Genomic DNA, 24087 nt, shown 5'->3' with positions numbered 1-24087 from the left:
CCATATGGCTTTGAGGGTGAGGCAAGGTGAATGAGGAAGTCTCAGAGACAACAATGAATTGCCATTGTCAGCACTTCTAAGTCTGGAAGGTTATTGGAAATAGATATGCCATGAAAGCATTAAAGTCCTTTCATTCTTGTCCTGGTTGATTTTCTCATTTTACTAAAGCAGTCTTCGAACTCTTTTTGGTTGCTTTGTATACATAGATTCTAAGCAAACTGTGACTGTTTTTAAAATTAATACATTATTGTGAGACAGACCATCCTGCTAGGTATTAGGCAGTCTAGCATAGTAGTTAAGTGAAGGGACTGTGCACTTAATCAACACTTAGAGGCTAGATGATCTTGAGTTATTTAAATTCCAGATTTCTCATTTAAAGCTACCTTATGGTGTTGTAGTTGAAATCAAATTAGATAGTATATATATAATATTTAACTTAGTCCTTTTGACATAGTAAGCACTGTGTCCCTCTGGCATAGTAAGCAGTAACTGATTATTCTTTTTCTTTCTCTATTATTATTATCTCTGCACAACTTTATTTTTATTTGTAAGACCTAAACATTAATGAAACAGAAGACATAATTAGACATGGTTCATAGCAGTGGATTTTGAAAAAAATTATTGTTCTGTTAGGCATGGGGTAATAGTTCTTTTTTAACCAAAATGAAATTTTATAAAAAATGCTTTTCTAAAGGGTCAAAAAGTCCAAATGAGTATAAAAATTTGATTATTTAAAAATTATTTAGTTAATGCAAATAAAATAGCTTCTCTATAAACTTATGGATTATATTGAAATAAGAGTTCAAAAGCATTGTCATTCCTTATTATATTCTAACACAGGCTATTTTTTTCTGAGTTAAGTGCCCCTTTTTCAGAATTCTTAGAAATGCTTTTTTTTCCCTCACCCTAAGAATAGTTGTAGTAGAGTTCTTGTCCTGTGCATGAAGCACTTTTTGTGGAAATGAGATAGAAAAGTCATCCTGATCACTTACACTAATGTAGCTGAGGATTAGCCTAGACAATATATTTGGATTTGATGTACATTATGTGATTATTTTTGCAGCACAATTAACTTCCTGATTAAAGTTTGCTCAGCATATATCTTGAGCATGTATTGGGTAGAAAACTGGGTGATACAGCAATAATGGTGATGAAATTACTAGTTTAATTGATCGGTGGTCTGGATTCTGATCTGAATTTCCACTCATATAGCTGTATGTATTAAATTCTCCTGCCAGTTTTCTCATCTTTAATGTGAGGAGGTTATACAACATAATTATCGAGGGTCTTTTTTTTTTTTTTTTAATAGCTAACAAGGCTTTAAGATTTGTATAGAGGTAGGTTGGAAATCAGGAAAATACAGTAGTGACACAATGTGGCCACCAGAGGGTGAAGTCCAGTTAGTCATCTTGTGCTCTGTTTTCAACCAGAATGTAACATTCTTGGAAATAAAGAGGACACATTGCTTCCATACCCTATCCATTTAGGCTGTCATATGATCTCTCACTTTTTCATTCTACTCACCTTCAACTTCTTTTTGTTTTCTTCTTTTCAGCCTTCTGGATAGGACTGGGGCAAATAAAGGAAAGGAGAAGATAAGAGGTTTCTAGTTGTCAGGGCTTCATCTGATTTCATACCCTATGATAGTGAATGATTCTTAGATGACATATGTGCAATTTTGATGGGAAATTCTTAAATAGTATAGGTGACCAGATTTCACTCTATGTGACCATTTTTCTCCCTTCAAACACAGGCACACATATACACAAACAAAACACATACCCTCATTATCTACCCTCTTACTGAAATTCTAAGGATGAAAATGAAATGTCTGAGAAATATAGTAGAATGAGGACTGTACTTGTAACCTAGGTTCCATTCTTGCTTTGCCATTTAATATTTATGTAATCATGGATATTAAAACTTTGGATCCTCAATATCCTTATTTAAAAAATTAGTATATTTAGTTCTGACCTATATGGTCCCTTCTAGGAATCTAATTCTAAGATTCTATACAAATTCCTTAATAATTTCTGTGAAAGACAGTGATGTTCTTGATTGCAGTACTGTAATAATGGAGTATCTTTTAAACATAGCACATTATTTTGACAGAAACGGAACTACATATATTGTTAAGTCATAAATATTAAGGCATTCAATAAACTGCCATACAAGAAGAAGAGATGCTTGCCATTACCTGAGACATGTTTCTTATCCCACAAAAGATACAAACAAATTCTTGGAGTATTGGCTCAAGGTGGCAACATTTCAGTCAACACTTGGCCAAGATTTGGAGCCAGGTTATTCTGATTGTGGTATTGTTGATAGCAATGCATTTAGATAGAGGAGGTCACCTCATTTGGGGATAAATAAGCATAGAAAAAGAGAGCATGTGGGTTCTGGGTTTCCATATCACAAAGCTGGAGTCAATGTCCATTTCTTCCAGCAAATCAGTTGAAATAATTTTGATAGAGTCCAATTATATGAGCCTAAATTATTGTCTGAAAGCCAAGGACAACATGGAAGGGACAAAGAAAGGTATGACGTTTAATTAGACAAGCTGAGATAAGTGTTTAGAAGGTGACAGAGAGAATGGATGTAGAAATGTGCTTATGAAAGTAGGTAAGGATTAGTACTTATAATCTGTTTTTACACAGAAGAGTAGAAGCGCCAGGCAGACTAAGATTGACACAACATGTTAGGATTATGTACAGAATTTTAATCTGTCCTGGTTGGACACCATCCTTGCTTGGTGTTGGTAGACACGTCTTCTTGGTAAATCTAAGACCCCCACATATTTAAAGCTAATGAGTAATTGTATCACTGACAAACTGTAGGTGGTTTGATGGTTCTAATATCTTCACACTCCAGTGGATACACATATTCATGGATCTGCTCACCACTATTGCAGAGTTCATTTACTGGCTAGTAAAAAATTTGGCAGGCAAGCTAGCTTTTCAAATACTGCTAGGAATAGAGCCCAGCTGTTCCCTTTGGGCTTTGAGCTGTTGGAATTCATTGTGTTAGCAGCTAGAAAGAATGAAACTGTTAAAATTTTTAGCCTAGTTCATGACAGCAAAGCAGAGGTGTTAAGATTTCTGCTCTAGAGGTTTACACTGCAAGTAACTTAAGCTGATTGTGTGTCTTAATATTACTGGGCTTCTGACCACTGAAATATGGCTTGGATCGATGGTGGTTTGGAGAAAGTAGAAAGAGGGCTATCCATCATTCAGAGTCTCCATAGAAGCTGGCTGATAATGCTGCTTTCACCAAGCCGCCATCTGTCCATCCATCTATCAGTAGGATGAAATGAGATTTAGCGGAACAGGCCGTAACTCTGAGACACTTTCTAACCAACAATAGCAGCACTGGCCTGAGTCTCACCACAAAGCACAGCATTGGGGTTTGGCGGGATGTGGCAGCAAGAGCAGTCTCCTTCCCGTCACTGCCAGCCTAGAGTGTATTCAATATGAGACCCTAGTCCAGCCTTCCTTCCCAAGCAAAATTTGGCTAAACTTGGGATGACGAGTAGAAAATAATTCTCTTTCAGCTCCAGACTGATTTACAAGTTAATCAGACACTTTTGATGGAGAATATTTTTGTTTAACGGTATAGGTATTTCTGCTGTTAATTCCCTGTTCATCATGGTAATGAGGGATGAGGTTAAATTAAACTCAAAAATAATTCAATGATTGTAATAAGTTCTTCTTATCTAAAATTTAATAAATTAACCTAGATTCCTATATGGTAAAAATTGAATTTTCATTCTTATTTTTCTCTATATTAGTGATTCTAATAAGAAAGAACCAAAAAATGGGTGAAAGATTAGAAGACAGAAAGCTGGGTGATCCCTAAGATGGATAATCAGTGAATGTTGATTATATCTTCCTGGCTCCTCTTGTTTTTTCAGGTACACTGAAGCTTCTGAGAGAGCCTGTTGGTCAGCATAGCACTTTGGACTCATGTCTTTCCTACCCATGGTCAGCTTCCTTGACTGTTTTCTTATTGTGGTCACTTCAGACCTCAGCTCCTGTTCTTTGTTCTGAAGCCTTGATTTTTGCTTCAGATTGAGGGGGAGGGGGTTGAGGGAGCCTAATGTACCGGAGATGCCTCGGAAATGAGAGCCTTGGATGAATTCCTGGGCCTATTGATCCACCGGCAGTTTATGCATCCTGACATTCATAATCTCAGTAGGCTGCTGATGCTCCTGATTAATGGGCCCAGGGGCTGTCCATCCGTCACTTCACATTAATTACTGAAGAGGTGTTTTTCCAGTGATTTACCTGACAGTGGGCTGTGATAAATACCCCTAAGCAGAGTGGGCAGTGATTAATCACAGGGCCACACCCCTCCCCCACTGTCCTTTCCCCTTAACCACAGGCCAGCATTGGTACCTGACCAAATAGTACCCCCTCCCCATAAGCTGTCTATCTCCATAATTGCTTGTGGATGCATATTTATTGGGGTATGGGACCTGGCAGGTAACATTTTAGAATTTGTGCCAAAGATGATGAAAAATAAATCTTCCTAGTAGGAAGAATAACTAACATGTTACATGGGACAGGTAAGTGTATATGAGGTGCCTTTATGTTACTTTTAAAAAATTGAGAGGACTATTGCCTACCTACTGTGCAGGTACTGTAATGGTTACTTTGCAAGCTTCAAAAAGGAAAAAGTGCATCTTTTGTCTTTTTGATACTTGTAGTCTACTCAAGGAGAATCTATGAACAAATAGAGAATTTAGAGACTATTTCAAGATACTAACACAAGCTGGGGAAGATTGAGATAAAACTCAAGGGTTCCATTTCTTACTTTGTGGCTCTAGAAAATGAAATTTACATAAATGCTTAAATATATTAGTGTTTTCTGTGGGTCAGACACTAGTTTCAACCTGGAAATAGGAAGATGAGGGGGTACAGATGCAAATTTCAGAGACTGGCATTCAAAGTCTAATGCCAGTGCTTCATTTTTTCAAAGTATAAAGGTAAGTTTTTCCAGGAAGTTACTGAATTAGAATAATTTTGTGATTTAAAATTAACTTGTACGTTCATTTTTTCCTTATTATTTAGTTAGTACTTGTATTCACATAGGTATAAGAAATATGAGAGACAATAACTGTCTTTAAGAAACTTAAGAGTATGAAATGACATTCATAAACGTAACTTTTTTCCTCCCTCCCTCCCTAGCTCCCTCCTTCCCTCCCTCCCTTCTTCCTTCTTCCCTTTTTTTCTTTTTTCTTTTTTCTTTTTTAAAGAGACAGGGTCTCCTAAATGTTGCCCAGGCTGCCCCCAAATTCCTGGTCTCAAGTAATCCTCCTGCCTCAGCTTTCTGAGTAGCCGGGACCACCAGTACATGCCATCATGCTTCCATAAATGCAGCATTTAAATAAGAATATAATGGGGTATGTAATGACAGATGAATACCACAGATGATAAATGCAGATAGGTTATTAGAAGAAGGAAATCAGTTGCCTTCAAATTGTTATTGGAAAAAAGCTTAATGTGAGATAACCCTTTCAAATGAGTAGTGATGATGGCTGTTTAAACTGAGATTATTCAAGGAGTGCATGTAACAAAGTTGGAAGGAACTGGCTACAAGGCTGTCCTTCTAGAATGGAGGATTTGTATCTGAGAGTGGTAGAAATATGATTGAAACAGTTGACTGATAGCAAATCATGGCGAATCTTGAATGCCAGCTAAGCTTAGTTTATATCTTGTAGGTTCTGATGAAGCACTAAGGTTATTTTGTGGGGGTGGGGGGGGTTGCTGTATATTGCACATACTGGGCAGACACTCTATCACACGTCCAGCCCGGCAAAAGGGTTTTTCTTAATGCCTGTTCTACCCTCGGCTTTAGGTCTTCCATTTGAGCTTGCGTTTCTGAGACGGTATTTCCCTCTTGTGCTTTTGCCTTTCTCCCAAATACTTGATTATTGCTACTTGTTGCTTGAGACTTTCTAGCTTAATGAAGCATTTTCTGTTGGTGTGGTTCAGTCTCAGTTTTAGGTCGTGCCCCAGTTTTCCCTGGGACTCAGGTATGAGACTTTTCTAGTGATTCTGCAGCTCCTTTAGGGGTAGGGATTTATTTTATTTCCCCTAGCTACAATATGTTTTTGCATGTGCCCTGAGGCAACAACATTTGCTACATTTTTTTCTCCAAACACAAATCTTTGCCTGTTGGGGAGGTAGGCAAGAAGAATCTAGTTAGGTTTTGGCACTTTTCCCACACGGGCCATTGTTCTCTTCCAAGTGTGTCTTTGCTTGTGGTCTGTCTTTTGAGCCTGTATTGAGGTCTTTGGGGGAAGATCCTGTGGGTGGGTGGGAATTTCCCTTTGTTACCAATGGTTCTGTGTTCTGATGATAGTCCAGATTTGGCATGTAGTAAAGAAATTTAAGCTGAGTTCTTACTAATTTGTGTGATGTGTCCAGTATTTACTATAGATAAGGAAGTGAATGTCCCATCTCTCTCGAGGAGCCTATCTTCAGATTTGAGGTAATTGTGTGTCCTTAAATTTTGTACTTACGACTTTGTTATGTCAAAAAAATCACAAATTTTCTTGAATCCAGCAAAGAAGTAAGGCCACTTTTCAGGGTTCAGGAGCATTTGTGATTTTACATATTATCTATCATTTTTAACTTTTTATTTTTTGTCTTACAAGTGAGAACAATATTCTTTCCAGCTTTCTATACCATGAAATCCTCATGATTAAAGTTGTTAGTGGTGGAGATGGGAAGGTGTATGTGGAGCTTATGAAGATGAACACAGTTGTCTTAAATTAATGGAGTTAAAACAAATATGTTATCACAGTGTTAAAAGTTAGGTGGTTATGAATCAGAAAATTTAAAGTTGCTTTGCTGAGTGTATACGATGGGAGCATATGTGAGCATTTGCTAGCATGGGTGTTAGTCAGAGCTGGCCTCCTCTTCTGTAAAATGATGGTTGTATTTATATATTCCTGAAGAAGTTTTTTTTGATGGTTTGGTGAAATGATGTATATGAGCACTTAGCCCAGTGCTTCATTCATTGACTTCTTTGGTGCATTACAAATTTAGATTATATTGCTAGATACAGTTTCCTTAATCTAGAAAAGTTTTTTTATAATCTTAGAAACAGTTATAGTCTTACTGCTTTTCAACATTTCTCATAATTGGAATATGTATACATGTTAATCCTTCATAGAAATAGGTAGTAGTTAAAAAATGTAGAGTATTATTCCTTTGATAGTGGCATGAAGTTGTGGTTTTCAAGAATGAACCAGGTATTGGGTGAGGATCTTAAATAGGAGTCTGGTTTAATTTTGTTGTCATAATAGTATGTACATAAGATTTCTTTCTATAAATAGTTATGTAACATGTCATATGTAAGTTGAGAAGGATCTACTTTAGTAGGAAAATTGTTAATGAGTTGTGTCAAATAAATAACATGATGACAGAATTCTTAAAATACTATACCTACCTTTTACTGACTATACACACACACACAGTCTCAAGGAGAAACATTTGAATTGATTCTGCTTTGTGTTAGGCATTTGTACTCATTTACCAAATTTTTATTGAATGCTAACCATGTACTAGGAATGGTGCTGAGTATTGAGAATATAAAAATAATAAGTGTCTTTTTTGGCTTTTATGGATAACTAGGAGTCAGGCTAACAGTTTGGTATGGTAATACCTAATCTACATTTATTTACTCAATGAACATTTGTTGAAATCTACAATATGCAAGTAAAAATCTTCATGGATAATTTAGGACTGTATTTCAACAGGAACTGTTCTGAGTCATCCTTGGCAAATAGATCTTTAAATGGCAACGGAAAGTCATGGTTTTTAGATTTAATATAGAATTTGTGCTCTGGAAATCTGCGTAAGGTTAGACTCCTGGAAACTTCTGATCAGCTATGTTGACCCATTGATGTTGCTCTGGCTTTTCTGCTCCTGGCCTAATAATGCCTTTTAGAGCAACTTTCAGAGAGGTAAAAGGTGGTAGTCAGGGCTTTGGATTTTGTAGGCATCAACTAATTGATGTAGTTATTCCTAACTAGTTTTTTTTCCCTAGACAATTGCCAAAGATGTTAAAAGGGAGCTGCTGGGCATGTTGACACATACCTGTAATGCCAACACCCAGGAGGCTGAGGCAGGAGGATTGTGAGTTTGAGGCTAGCCTGATCTACACAGTAAGAGCCAGTCTCAAAAAACAAACACCGAAAAACACCAAAAAGAGAGAGAGAGAGAGATTAAAGCAGAAGGTACTAAACACATTGATAATGTTTGTGTTGCCACAAGGCTGCAGAACATTAAGCAACATTTAAAGCATATTGCCATAAGGCATTTATGAGCAAAATGCTAGTGTCAGATTACCAAGATTGGAATCTAGATAATCTTTGCCACATTCTTGTTCTTCAGCCCTGGACATATTGCATAACATCCCCCGGTGCATTACTTTTCTCATTTGTAGAATTGAACTAGTTATAAAACCACTTCATAGAATTTGGGAGAGAATTATGTGAGATGTTGTATTTTGCTGAAATAAGAAGCACCTCAGATCCTGACTTAGAGAAGGTTTTTATTCTATGTACAATTTGGACAGAATGGAATTTACATTGCCTAATAGATTGAGGAAATAGAAATGCTTACAAGTAGCAAGAAACAACAGGTGATAAAGAGAAAGAATCGATAAAAATCGGGTACTGTACTAATACATAGTAATCTGGAGGTGTTGATAATCTCATACATAGGTTATTCACAATGAATAATGCTTTGAGGCATTATTTTATATATGGCCTAGTTTGAAAGTTTGAGTAGAGCTGTTTGACTTCTCATTCTGTTTCCTACTTGTGAATATTTCTATTGTAACTCTGAGGAAGGTCTGTGGAAAGACTTTTAATGAGTGTCTGCCTGGTTTATTTCTCCTCTGTTCAGGTCTGTTAAAGAGAAGGCCTGGAGTAATTTCATCCACCATTGATGTTAACATTATAATTTATTGTGTTACTCTGTTAATAATACTAATATTATTATTATTATTATTATTTTGACAGTATTGGAGTTTAAATTCACGGCCTCATGCCTGCTAGACAGTGCTCTACTATTTGAGCCATACCTAGCCCTTTTCACTTTAGTTATTTTTCACATAGGATCTTACACCTTTCCCCAGGGCTGGCCTTGGACTGCAATTCTCCTACCTCCGCCTCCCACTTAGCTGGGATTACATGTGTGCCTGAATCTTGTTCTGTTAATTTAAATTGTAATACATATTCTGTACAATCTGGCTTGAATAGTAGTAAAGAGGAACTTCCAAATAGATGTAGGAATTATTTTGTGTTTTCAAGTGTGAAAGTACAAGTACATTTATGGAAGGATGCATTAAGAAAACTACAGCAGAATCAGCTGTGGTTCATTAGCAGATTTTAGAGATTTTTAAAATATGAAGCTATTTCTCTGCTGCCCAAGTATAACTTTTTTATGTTATTATATAATGCAAAAGTGCCTCTCTGTTGTTTGGGTCAAGTCTATTGTAAAGTGAAACTCTTATGAAGGAGACAGACATTTCTTGGTTTCTTATTTGTAAATAACTATGTTTGGCTTCACACTGGGAGTGGAGGACTTTGAAAGCATGGAAAGATTGAATATATTCCTAATTTTATTATTCTGCTAAAGAACATTCCAGATCAGGTTGTATAATCTTTTGTTTTTAATAATGTTTTATAGTCCCTCTTATCTAGTCCTACAACCTGAATTCTAAATAATTTAAAATGGAAAATATTTTCTATGCCTATTGTATTAATTTCTGACTTGAATATACTGTTTGAATAGGTTTTCAAACTGTCAGTCAAATGAAATCAACTTAGTGAGTAAATTGATTTAAAATTATAAGAACTTTTAAATTAAAAAGTGAAATGGAATACAGAAAAATATCAGTAATGTGTATATTAAGTATTTTATTGATACATCAAACTTAGAAACTTTTTCATAGCAAAGGAATCAGTCACATAGGTGGTGAAGGCACCACCTGCAAAGTGGGAGATTCTATAAACTGTGTATCTGATAAGAGATTAATATCCAAAATATGCAAGAAACTCCTACAACTCAATAACAAATAGCTTAATTAAAGATAGACTATAGCCTTGAATCAACATTTCTCCAAAGAAGACACTCAGTTGCCAAAAGATGCTCAACATTACTAATCAGGGAAATGCAAATTGAAACCATAATGAGATATAATCTCACACATGTTAGGATGGCCACTTTCAAAAAACAAATCAAAACCCAGAAAATAAGAAGTGTCAGTAGGGATGTACAGAAATTGGAACCTTTGCTTGCAGACTGTTGATGGGATTGTGAAATGGTGTGGTTTGCTGTGGGAGTATTTTGAAATACTGAAAATAGAATCAATGTAAGATTCATTGATCCCATTTATGTATATACATCAGAAAGAATTGAAAGCAGCATTTTGAACTCATATCTGTGCTCCCATGTTCATTGCCATATATTTCACAGGAACTAAGATTTGGCTTAGCCTAAATGTCCATCAGCAGATGAATTTATAAGGAAAAAGTATATATACAATTTTTTTTGGTAGTACTGGGGGTTGAACTCAGGGCTTTGCACTGGCTAGTCAAGTGTTCTACTACTTGAGCCATGCCCCCCCAAGCCCAGAAAATGCATATATATATATATATATAGTGGAATAGTATTCCATATTAAAAAAGAAGGAAATCCTATTGTACAGCATCATAGTTGAACTTTGAAGACGTAGTGTTAAGTGAAATGAGTCAGTCACAAAAAAGACAAGCAAACAGACACAATCTGACTTCTCTGTGCTAAAGCTCTTTCTAGCAATATGTGAACATAGGATGAAGGAGAGGGAAACCTATTAGTAAGTTATGAAAGCATGTCTAGGGGAGACATAGAGGCAGTTACAAGGAATAGATTAATGATAGATTCTGCAAACAAAACTAACAAAACTTGATGGATTGACTGTATGGGATGGTGAGAGGAAGAAAGGAGTCACTTTGAGATTTTTTGATATGATGAACCTGGGTGAAATGGTCACATTCATTAAGATAGAAAGACTGAAGAAAGAAATAAGAAAAGAGAAATCAAGAATTTTGATTTGGGGGCCGAGGAATGGCTCAAGTTGTAGAGTGCCTGCATTGTAAACACGAGGTCCTGAGTTCAAATTCCATACCACCAAAAAAAAAAGTTTTTTTTATTTGGACTTAATAAATTTGAATGGCTATGTACGTCCTGGTACAGGTGTTTAGGAAGCAATTAGAAAATAAGTCTGAAGCTCCAGGGAGACACCAGAATTGATGATGAACATTTACAAATCATCGCAAAGATCCAAATCAAGGAATAAGATAATATTACCTAGGGAGTGACAGGGATAGAAGGCCAGAGGGAGTGAGCCTTGGCAGCAACTCTTAACACCTAGAGGTAAGGAAGAGGAGATGGCTGTCCTCAAAGGAGATGCGGTAAGAACATAAAAAGTACATTCTTGAGGAGTGTGTAGTATCTCAGTTAGCAAGTGCAGAAAATGCTTTTTAAAAGCAAGAATAATCAGTTACACTAACTTCATTGAAGGGTCAAGTAGGAAGAACTGAAAATTTTTTATTGGATTTGGCAGGATACAGGTTGTTTGTGACACTGATGAAATAGTGTATCTTGGCAGTATTCATCAAAGGCTGCTACAAAGCCAGTAGGTGAAAGGTTGGTGGAGAGTGTTGTCAAGGATAGCTCAGGCTGAAGTGCATGATCCACTGACTAGTGTAAGCATTACAAAAAGGAGACAACAGACAGTACCTGCTCCTTGCTACCTGATCTGATATAATAGGAAGTTTATAGCACTGGTTAGAGCATAGCATAGCTTGATAAAAAAAAATTGAATCTAAATTCTATTTAGCCTCTAGGATCAAACAAGTGTTTTAGGAAGTAGAGATGGTAAGAATTTACTAAACACCACCACTAGCATGCAGTTATCAAACTTCAAAATGTGGGTAGTTCTATAGGACAAATAGCCATTTCTCTAAGAAACAAATGGGAAGACAGGAAAAAATAGGAGTGAATAGACACCTGTAGATTAAAAGACAAATACAGTGTGTAGCTCATTTTGGATCCTGATTTAGCACACCAACCTCTCAAAAAATAATGTGAGACAGTTGGCAAAATTTGAATATTGGACATGTAATGATAGAAGGAATTGTTAACTCTTTTTAAGGTGAGTATTGGATTATGATTGCACGTTTTAAAGTCTCCTTTAAATATATGTACTAGAGTAAAGGTAAAATGAAATTGTATTTAGGAATTGCTTTAAAATAATCATTTTCATTTTATTTTATAAATAAAATTTATTTTATAAATAAAATGAAAAATGGCCATGATTTGAAGGTAGATGATGGCTGCTTGACACTTCATTATATTTCTTTTATTTTTATATTATGTTTGAAAAATTTTATACAAATAAAAGCAGCACTTAGAAAAACTTTGGGATAGAGCCAATTAAATCACTAACCGAAGAAGCTAATGAAAGAAAAATAGAATAATTCTAAGGAAAATTGAAGGAAGAAAACAAAAATTAGAGCAGATATTGATGAAGTAGAAAAATAAATGGAGACGGTCTGTACAACCAAACTTTGGTCTTTTGAAAGAGTTCTAGAACAGATTTCTGGCAGGACTAGCCAAACATAAATGAATGAAAGCACAAATATATTTAGACACCCCCCTCATCCCAAAAAAAGGACATAATGGCAACTATATAGAGATAAAGCAGTAGCAAGGAAGTACTGCGAACAACACTTGTCAATTTATTTAAATAAACTTAGGTCAAAAAGCAGATTTTCTAGAAAAAACATATTTGCCAAACTGAGTTAAGAAACTTGAATAGACCTTTAACATTAAAAAATTATTCTAAAATATCTTCACTAAAAATTATTTCCTGACAGTGCTACAGATGAGTTCTACCAGTATTCAAGGTCCTGTGAGCTCACTATATGTACAGATTTTTAACTTACATATCGTGTCTTACAGTAACCTTAATAACCCAGTATGTTATTCTCAACACTAGGAGGGAAAATCATAGACCAGTCTCACTTGAGTATTCATGTGAAATTCTTGGTATTGACAAACCAAATGAATAGTAAGGCAGTTGTCCCACATTGAAAGTTCCATGTTTCTCCATAGTTTTGAAGTTCCATATTTATTACAAAATGAGTTTTATGTCTGCCTATTGAATCTTGCATTCAAGATATGTGTATTGGTGTTTTAATATATGAAAATTATAATGGTCTGGTGGTATTTATATAAATATCTTTATATTGCATAGCATTTTTGCAGATCATTTGAAGAGGATACCAGGGTCAGAACTCAGTAGATAACAAATTTAAGTGGATGAACCTTAAAGATACTCTCCAGAAAATTGATTTGGAATAAATATATTGGCAAAATATTTTCATTATTTCTGTTTGAATTGATTGTACCTTGCCTTCTTCATCAAAGGAATTTGAGATGTCTTTAAAGATGAATAGAGAAAGAAATATTACCAGACACCTGAGATGGATTAATCATTACATTTGAACATCAAACTCAATTTTGTTTTTCCTGAAAAAAGAGGGCAGAATGGTATATACATTATGCATAATTTCTGAGACACAAATCTTTTTTTTTTTCCTTCTTTTTATAAGGGCATTGGATAAGATAATAGTTGCTTTCAACTTTGGTTTTGTAAAAGTTAGAATATGTTTTCCTTATGGGCATTTCCTATACTAACCACCATGAGAGTTGAGATTTTAATACTGAATCTTTATTTTGTTTTGGTGGTTCTGGGATTGAATTCAGGGCCTCATGTTTGCTAGGTAGGCACTCTACTACTTGAACCACCCTGCCAGCCCTGTTTTATGTTGGATGTATTTGCTCTTGTTGGTTTTGAACCATGATCCTCCTGATCTCTGCCTTCTGAGTAGAGCTAGGATTACAGGCATCGGTCACTGGCACCCAGCAAAATCTTTAAGGAATCTTAACATCTGTTGTGAGCTAAGATATATGGTTTGCTTTTGTTTTCAGAAAAATGCCAAGGACTGTCTGGTAAATGTGGAGTGGCTGCTACTGTTGGAAAAATCATCCTTTGGCAACCATCACAATAAAAATTAGATCAAATAATAACCTCAGATTTAGCTTATAGGATGCTAAGTTTTGATGAGAAAGCAGGATATTAGCAAGCTTTTGAAACACCACCCCACAGACTACTTTTTTTATTTTTAATAAGTGAGAAAGTACACCTTGACCTGATGATCAAAGTTAAAAGCATCATTGAAGGACAGATGAAAATTGTGTGCCTCCATATGTGATTCCCTGAGGACATATCACCACCTTTGTAGTGTTCTAGTTGAGAATGCAAAGCCTCACTCAGTCTATTCGTGAAGAGACACTCCATAAGGCAAACCTTAAATGAAGAATGCTCTCTTTGAAAAAGGAGGAGGAGGAGAGATAGTCTTCCAAAATGTCAATGTCATAAAAGGTAATGAAAAGCTGTGGAAATGTTCCACGATGTAGGAGGCTAAAGAGGCATGGAAACTAATGCAGTACTTGACCCTAAGTGGGATCTTGTATTGCAGAGGGAGATATGCTATAAAGGACATTACTGGATCAACTGACAAAAATGTATGTATTAATATTATACTATGTTAATGTTAAATTTGTTGACTTTGACAACTGTTGTGGTTACATAAGAGTATGTTTCTAACTATAGGAAATATACTCTGAAGTATGTAGGGCAAAAGGCCATGATACCTATAATTTGCTCTCAAAAGGTTCAAGAAAAAAATCAATGGTGTTGGAAAGTGAGGAAGGAAGATGAGAGGTAGAGAAGGAGGAAAGGAGAAGGGAAGTAGCATGTGTGATTGCAAATGATAAAGCCTATTACTAAAATGTCAGTAATAGGTGACTGTAGGTAAGGGGTATATGAGCATTTTTGTATGGTTTTTTTCCTTTGTAATTTGTCCATGAGTTTTCAATTATTTCTAATTAATAGTTGAGACAATATAAATAGCTTATTTGTGGAGCATTTGTATGAACTAACAAAGTAATAGAGCTTAGAGAATTTAATCTATAAACATAAATAGTTAACATACCATTAGGTAGTTTCTCCCAAATATCAGATGTCCTAAGTGAACCTTTGGTAGATACTGGATTGAATTATCCACCAAGTATATGAAGGTCCAATACCCCATTGTTGATGGAAACGGAATATATGCTTAGATAAAAATATAGGAAAGCAGTGTTGACATTATATTGTGAAAGTGTAAAAGCCTGATTTGTTTCATGTTTGTTCATTTTCTTGTGAAGATGGGTCAGATAATACTTAAAAGGAAGTTACTAATATTTTCTCGTAAGGGGACTTTGAAACCATAGAAGCAGTTGGAAAGTGCTCAAGTTTGATTCCAGTGTTCAGAAGTTAATACAAAAGGTTGATTTGGCTTAAAATGTTTTAAAGCCATATGTTAGCAATTGACTGCCCTCCATCATAAAGGAATCTGAATTTTTATCCCTTTCAGAAAGTGTAATTTTGAATAGAATTACGTGCTGATGGTCTTTCTGGAATAAATTAGCTGTAAAATGTAGGATAATTGATTCTTTCCTCCAGTTGAGAAACAAATTAGACTGATAAAAGCACTTACAACATTGTAGAAAGAGAAGACAAAGAGAGAATATGTATGAAGTGCTGAGAGTAAATACCTGGGTGGGAAAATTGTAATCCAAGATAACATTTTTTTTAAAAAATTGTGTGTGACAGGCATCCCTATTTCCAATGTTAAAGGTTTTTCATGCCTATAGCTCCAAAAGAAATTCATAAAAATTCAACAAAGCTTTAAATTAAATTGGCAATATCTTGAAAGTCCACAAGATGTGGACACTCCTTTTTTTTGTGTGTGTCTATAAATTATTGTGAACTGTGGTCACAGCCAGTAGTGTATTGAAGCATTTCTTCCTGACCTGATAGCTGATTGCTAAACTTTTAGGAATTTTGCACAGTGATTGTTAAACACAGGCAGTATTAAAAATTAAAGTACATGGGCTTATTATTAAATACATTTTAAAGGTAATAAATATTTGAAATTCATTACTTTCACTACATTTTATTATGATGTATGCCCTTGAAGTTCCTATGTATCTTGTATCTCTGTGACTGAATGAATGTATGTATGTATGTATGTATTGGTCTGCTTCTGGGCATCTTTTCCCAACTCTATGTTCAATGGTGTCACAGTGGTAGCTTGAAATTAGCCATAGTAAGAATACTTATAGTGCAGAGATTGACAGGTGCCATAAATCAGGGCTTGATTTTTTATTGATTGTGTATACTTGAAGTGATGGAGAAAATGCTACTTAGGTAAATGTGACATGTCTTTAGCTGTTATTTTGTGAATAGCTTTAAAAATGAGGATATATTCTCTTACTCAAAAAACAATTATCTACTTTGGCAAAGAAGTTACTCATATTGTTGACATCACTGACATAAAAATACTGGCCATTACTCCAAAATACACTTAGTGAATTAGTTGGTAATTTACCATTACACTGCTGGTCATGGCTCAGTTGAATTCAGTGTTTTGGTAGAAAATAGACAAAATAAGTAAGAAGTAGTTTTATGACAATTTATGGCCATTAAGACAAAAATGAGTTTTGGAAGCCATTAACTATAGCAAAATAAAATAACATTAAAATACATAATTTGAAGCCTTTGATAGGTTAGTTGCAGATTAGAAATACAATTTCGGATTTAGGGTTTGAAGAAAGCTTAAAATTAATCCAGACCACTTTTCTTACACATAGGAACTCTTTCTCTAGTGTGTGTCTGTCATCTAGCCCTCACTTATATTCTGAAAAGACCAAAAAGGATAGCATTACCTGATAACAGCATGGGCATGGGTGTACTGTAGAAGCAGTATTTTGCCCTCCCTCTCCTCCCCTCTCCTCCTTTCCCCTTTATTATTTTCATGATCTTGTCATGTAGCTCAGGTTAGCCTTGAACTTATGATCTTCCTGCCTTAGCCTCCGGAGTGTTGAAATTACAGGCATGTATCATCATGTTTTTGTTTTTGTTTTTTCCTTATATTGAGTTAAACTTTGTTTTCCTTTAATTTCTGCCAATTGATTGTGGTATAGAAATTTTGTACCAGAACAGAAACAAAATTTTGTCTCTTCTGTAGAGCAACCAATCATTCAGGCATAAAGTTAGCTGTGATGTTTTCATTTTAACTTTTGGGTAAGAAGCATTCCTTTATTTAGTTTTTTTAATCACACATTGTGTGGCATAAATTTTCTACACTCTGCAATCACAAGACTGTTGCTTTTTAAAAATATCCTTACCATAAATTTTAGCTTGTCCTGTTCCTGTGGCTGAAGTAAAGCCTTCAGATATTTTGGGGAGTAAATTGTACAGAAATCACATTTTGTGTGTTCTGTTTGATTCTTTTTGTGAACCCCCAGATCATTGTGTGTGTTGTCTTTTGCCTTCATAACATTTCAGATTGCAGAAATGATACTGAATTGTAATTTTATCATTTTTGGTGTTTACTAACCCTGTCAGTTTGTATCATTTGCACATTTGATAATCACGTAATGTTTATTGTCTGCATCCAGATTGCTGTATAAAATACTGAATTTCAAAGAGCTATGGGGACATAATCCCAGTCCTTCTTTAAATAACCCCTTGTGAAATTACTTCTACCCATTATTCATTACTTTTTGTTACTTAGTCAGTTGTGAGTTCACTTGCTAGTTCTTCTAAGTAATCTATATCTCACCATTTTAATATTCAAAAGTTCTTGGTAGTACATTTTGATAGATGCCTTACTAATTGAAATCAAGATATACTATATCACATTCCTTCCCATGAAATGTACTTTAGTGTTTTTACCTTTGAAAGTTAGGTATTTTTTTGTAGTATATATACACAATGAAGTTTTATTCAGCCATAAAGAAGAGTAAATTGTGTCGTTTGCAAGAAAATGGATGGAACTGGAAATCATTATGTTAAGTGAAATAAGCCAGACAGGGAAAAACAAAGCTTGCATGTTCTCTCTCATATGTGGAATCTAGATGTAAAAAAGAATAAAAAACAAAAAGAATGACATGAATGTAAAAACAGGGGGACTGTTTGGCAGGTGCTGACCCAAGGGTGGGGAGGGTGAAGGGGAGTGAGTGTGATCAAAGTACTCTATCTGCGTGTATGTGAGTAGGATAATGAAACATGTTAACTAGTCACAAAAGGGGGAGGGGGAGAAGAAAGAGTAATAGAGGTGAATTTTTTTTTTCATTTTTCTTTTATTATTCATATGTGCATACAAGGCTTGGTTCATTTCTCCCCCCTGCCCCCACCCCCTCCCTTACCACCCACTCCACCCCCTCCCGCTCCCCCCCTCAATACCCAGCAGAAACTATTTTGTCCTTATCTCTAATTTTGTTGTAGAGAGAGTATAAGCAATAATAGGAAGGAACAAGGGGTTTTGCTGGTTGAGATAAGGATAGCTATACAGGGCATTGACTCACATTGATTTCCTGTGCGTGGGTGTTACCTTCTAGGTTAATTCTTTTTGATCTAACCTTTTCTCTAGTTCCTGGTTCCCTTCTCCTATTGGCCTCAGTTGCTTTAAGGTATCTGCTTTAGTTTCTCTGCATTAAGGGCAACAAATGCTAGCTAGTTTTTTAGGTGTCTTACCTATCCTCACCCTCCCTTGTGTGCTCTCGCTTTTATCATGTGCTCATAGTCCAATCCCCTTGTTGTGTTTGCCCTTGATCTAATGTCCACATATGAGGGAGAACATACGATTTTTGGTCTTTTGAGCCAGGCTAACCTCACTCAGAATGATGTTCTCCAATTCCATCCATTTACCAGCGAATGATAACATTTCGTTCTTCTTCATGGCTGCATAAAATTCCATTGTGTATAGATACCACATTTTCTTAATCCATTCGTCAGTGCTGGGGCATCTTGGCTGTTTCCATAACTTGGCTATTGTGAATAGTGCCGCAATAAACATGGATGTGCAGGTGCCTCTGGAGTAACAGTCTTTTGGGTATATCCCCAAGAGTGGTATTGCTGGATCAAATGGTAGATCGATGTCCAGCTTTTTAAGTAGCCTCCAGATTTTTTTCCAGAGTGGTTGTACTAGTCTAAGAAGCTAAAAATATACGATGGAGAAATAGCAGCCTCTTCAACAAAAACTGCTGGGAAAACTGGTTAGCAGTCTGCAAAAAACTGAAACTAGATCCCTGTATATCACCCTATACCAAGATTAACTCAAAATGGATCAAGGATCTGAATATCAGACCACAAACTCTTAAGTTGATACAAGAAAGAGTAGGAAATACTCTGGAGTTAGTAGGTATAGGTAAGAACTTTCTCAATGAAACCCCAGCAGCACAGCAACTAAGAGATAGCATAGATAAATGGGACCTCATAAAACTAAAAAGCTTCTGTTCATCAATAGAGGTGAATTTGATCAGAGTATATTGTATGTGTGTATGGAAGTAGTATAGTGAAACCCTTTTATATAATTAACATGTATTAATAAAAGGTAAAAAAATGGGATGATAATTAAAGAGTAGAGGGGTGAATTTGATCAAAATACATTATATACATGTATGGAAATATCACAGTGAAACCCCTTTGGACAGTTGGTATATGCTAATAAAAAGAAAACAGGAATATTTAAAAAGGCATTTTTGAAAAATCCTAGTATAGCTAACTATTAAAATCATATTCTGCCATAAACGGAAAGATAGAAAGTTCATGAATAATGGTAAATTAGATATTAAAAAAGAGATCAAAAGAGAAGAGGAGGTTGGGCATGGTGGTGCACACTTGTAATTCCATCACTTCAGAGGCTGTAGGCTGCAAGATCTTGAGTTCAAGGATAGTCTAGTCTATGTAGTGAGTTCCAAAGCAGATTAGGCTACATAGCAAGACCTTGTCTCAAAAAGAAAAAAGTAAAAAACAAGGAGAAATAAAAGCAAGGCTCCCATCTGTAATCCTAGCAACTAAGGAGGGCAGAGATCAGGAGGATTGAGGTTTGAAGCCAGCCTGGGCACATAGTTGTACAGATCCTATCTTGGAAACACCCATCACAAAAAAGGACTTGGTGGAGTAGCTTGAGGTACAGGCCCTGAGTTGAGACCCCAGTACTGTAAAACAAAAGCATCATTAGAGACTTGATAGTCAGGGTTATGATGTTACTCGGGCTCAAAGGGAAATAGCCTGTGCCATGAAAGTAGAGTTTCTTCACTGAAGGAGTATTCTGGGTCAGGGCTCATTAGCTTTTTCCTTACCTCTTCTTGTTATCTCTTTCCTTTGAAACATATGCTGTGAAATATTTACATTGTGTGTGTATGGTTGCTGCTTTGCTATGTATAGCACCTCCTTCCTTTCTTTGCCCAATACTTTCCTTCCTTCACAGCATTAATTTGAAGATTAAAAGAACAATGTAAATATGAAATTGCCTAACGTGTTTTCTTGTATTTAGTAGGTAGTAGATAAAGGTTTATTAATCTTTGTTAAATTTCTTTCTTGTTAAATTCTGTTGACTGACCATAGTAGAGGTTGTCACGAAATTACTAGCATGAATTGGCGCGTCATGGTTTTATTCTCCACCCTCTTTCATCCTGCCTGCATCTGTTTATTACTGCTGGAAGCAAAGAACATTTATAGTAGGTCACTTGACTGAGTAGTATTACATACTGAGTTTCATTTATCCAAAAATGCTTGGGACTAGAAATGTTTCAGATTTCATAGTTGTTTGTTCTCTGGAATGTTGGCACAGATTTTCCTGTTTGAGCATCTCTAATCCAAAAATCTGAAATTCTAAATATTCAAAAAAAAAAAAACCTACTGGGTGCTGACATGACACTCATAAGGTTGCACATTTTGGAGCACTTTGAATTTTAAAATTTTGGTTTAGGGATGCTTATCCTTAAATGCCTTTCTCTCTTTTAAATTGTATGTTTAATTGACACAAAGGGATTGTATATGCTTATGGGGTAGAGTGTGACATTTCAATATATATACACATTATACAATGTGTAATGATCAGATCCTGGTAATCTCTTTTCCACTACCTTTTTCTTTCTACAGAATCACAGTTCAGAAGCACCCTCTTTTAGAAATAATTCCTTCATCAGCTATTACATTTTATAGCTGACACCCTAATTACTCTTGAAAATCTTTTTATTTATGTATATTTATTTATGTTGAGCAAATGTGGCTTTTGGGATCCTCCTTAGATATACTCAAATTAAAAATCGAAGCCTATAATATTGGGGTGGTGTGTTTCCTGAGTACATGGTAAGTGGCTTTCTCTGTATATATAATCTGTTTTTAATTTAGCCTAAGACAAAGCTTGTTTTAAAAAGTAGAGAAGATTTGGAAGGCAGAGACAAATGGTTTAGGGGGAGTATGAAGAAAGAGGATATTTGGATAAAATTCATGATCTCATGAGGTTTTTTTTTTTTGGAGTTTACTTTCCTTAGTTGCATACCTGATAGTATTAATTATTTTATGGCAGGTTTTACTTTGTTTTTTTTAACTCAAGGATTTCCATAGGATGGATAGTAGGCCTTCTATCTAGTCTTTTAAAATCTCTTGGTTCAATACATTGTAATTAGTTTTTGGTAATTAAATCACTCTCTTTTTTCTTTCAGATTGAAGTGGTGTCATGCAGCAAGCAGCAGAGAGGTGCAGAGTTCGAGCCAAAAGGCCTGACATGGCACTCTATGTACCTAAAGCTCGAAGGGGTACATCACTCCTCAGGACAGGTGATAAAGAAAAAAGCTGCGGTCCTCCTGACTCTGTGGTGAAAGAAGAACAAAAAGAAGGTTGTCTCTCTCAAAAGGATATCTTTGGAGACAAATCTGAGGCTCAAACACTAAGTATTAATCCAGACAGGAAGGATTATAATTATAGAGAAGCAAAGAAATCTTCATCAAAATTAAGGAAAGACATGTGCCTTCCAAAAAGGAATAAAGATAAGGGTTGTACTAAGAGACGAACCCCAGAATCTAAAGAAGTATCTTCTCAAGAACATCAGCAAGTAGTCCCCAGTGCTGGAATCATATCCAGTATACCTTTACAAAGATATTTTAAACCAAAGGAGATGGAATGTTTGGAAGTGGAAACTATAGATATGACAGAACATGAGGAGGTACTTCTGTCACAGTCTTATTCAGAGATCAGTGATGTTCAGGTTCTAAACAAACCATTCCAGAATGTGGAATTGTGTAATTTCAGTAGACATGAATTAAATGAGGAAACTTTTGAAGACAAAAATTTGGAAAGCAGAATTGAAACTGATGCCAAAGTTGTGGAGCTCCTCCCCCAGTTTCCCAGAGTTTTTACTGCTGTGTTGAAACCGGAGAGTATGATTGCACCAGTAAAACTAAGTTCTGATTCTGAAATTGTACAAGAAGGTATGCAAACATCAGATAGCATGTTGAAGCTTAGCAATGGAAGCATCACTGCTATTTCTGTTCCTCGAAGCCCAGGTGATGTCATTGATCAAACTTGTATAGACTTTGAAGCTAAGAATGTAGGTGATAGAGCCAATAGTACAGGTTTCGTCTTGGGTCAGAAAGGCATAGATTCTGTTCCTGAGACTAGGGGTCACATCTCTCATGAAATGGCTGTAGTCAGCAAATTAAAGAGCACAAATGATATTGATCCAACAGTGATTAGAGAGTGTGAGAAGATTGACAGCACAGTTGATGAATTACATGGAAAGTATGAACCTTTTGATACAGCCGTCCTTGCTCATGAAACAGATACAGATAATGGATGCAAGAGAGCAGGTGACAGTACCAGTAAGGCATGTATGATGGATATTACAGGTGCTGTATGTGGTCATACAACTTTAGGCAGCTCTTGTATAGTTGGAGTTAGACTATCTGATGAGACTTGTAGTGATACAAGTAGTTTCTCAAAATGTATAGAAATGAGTACAGATGCAGCGCTGCTTCATGTATCTAAAAGTAAGAATGACTCTGAAAATGTCAGCAGACTGACTGCTTGCTCAGATATTTATGCTGAGAGTATTTCATCTAGTTTTACAGCGTCAACAGGAAAGTGGACAGAGAGCTTGTCCACTTTCCAGGATTGTGCTTCCTCCTTACCTATAAAGAAGATTGCTGATAGTAATTGTGATACTTTTCTGGACTCTGAACTCAGTGTGACAAATGGGACAAAAGTACTTTCAGAGAATGCCTTGGGCAATGATCTAGATTATACTGGTGATATAACAGAGGCATTGTGTGGACTAAGAACTACTGAAGAGTTCAAAACAAAAGAGCAAGATGATTCAAAGAATGTAGAGTTTGGTATATCATTTCCTGATGAAGAATTATCTATGGAAACATCCATGGAGCTACAAGCAAACGAAACTTCTCACATACAGGGAAGTACTGCTAATGAGGAGAGCTGGGAATCTATGTTTAATGATGATGGTGACTGTGTGGATCCACGTCTTTTACAAGAGGTATGTTCAGTTGAAATTGCTTGACTTTTAAGCAAATTTTAAGTTTGGGGAGCCTAGACTTAAAGGAAATTTTCACAGGCATTGTGCACATTCACATATTTACTCACATTCAGTTTAAGGGTTCCTGCAATAACCTAATAGGATTAAGAAAAGAATATTTGATAGATATTTCATTCTAGTTCTGTCATTTACATTTATGTTCTTTTCTGCCAGACAAAACTTGGAGGGTTTTGTTTGAGCTAGTTCAGAGAACCTTTTAAATACTAAGTGATGAGTCTTGTTTCTGAGAATTAAACTGTAAGTTTAGAAAAAATACCACATGCCTGTGAATGTCACATGCACATGAAACTGAAGAGAGCAGAATATTGGACAGAACTGATTTTTTAGTATTAAGTGGTCCTGTCTCATTCTTAGATGTTTACACACATGGAGTTTCAATGTTACTGTAATATAGAGCACTTCCTACTGTCAAGCTAGGAAACATTATATCTTAAACATTCTTTAGAATGTGTTGGCAAGATGTAGACTACATGAACAATTTGGGAAAGGGAGTAACTTATAACTTATTATTC

General features: G+C 35.7%; 1 protein-coding gene across 6 annotated transcripts in view; it reads left to right on the top strand.

The window, feature by feature from the left end:
- The window catches only part of R3hcc1l (R3H domain and coiled-coil containing 1 like), a 96687-nt gene that overhangs the window by 27794 nt on the left and 44806 nt on the right, over positions 1-24087 (top strand). For all 6 annotated transcript variants that reach the window (XM_074078570.1, XM_074078567.1, XM_074078569.1 and 3 more), the window contains exon 2: positions 21690-23515. In XM_074078570.1, coding sequence (XP_073934671.1) covers positions 21704-23515 — 1812 coding nt within the window. In that variant the 5' untranslated portion in view covers positions 21690-21703. The remainder of the gene's footprint in view (positions 1-21689; positions 23516-24087) is intronic.

The sequence above is a fragment of the Castor canadensis genome, chromosome 7 (assembly GCF_047511655.1).
Source record: "Castor canadensis chromosome 7, mCasCan1.hap1v2, whole genome shotgun sequence".
In the NCBI taxonomy this organism is placed as follows: domain Eukaryota; kingdom Metazoa; phylum Chordata; class Mammalia; order Rodentia; family Castoridae; genus Castor; species Castor canadensis.
This window is presented reverse-complemented; position numbering and strand designations above follow the sequence as displayed.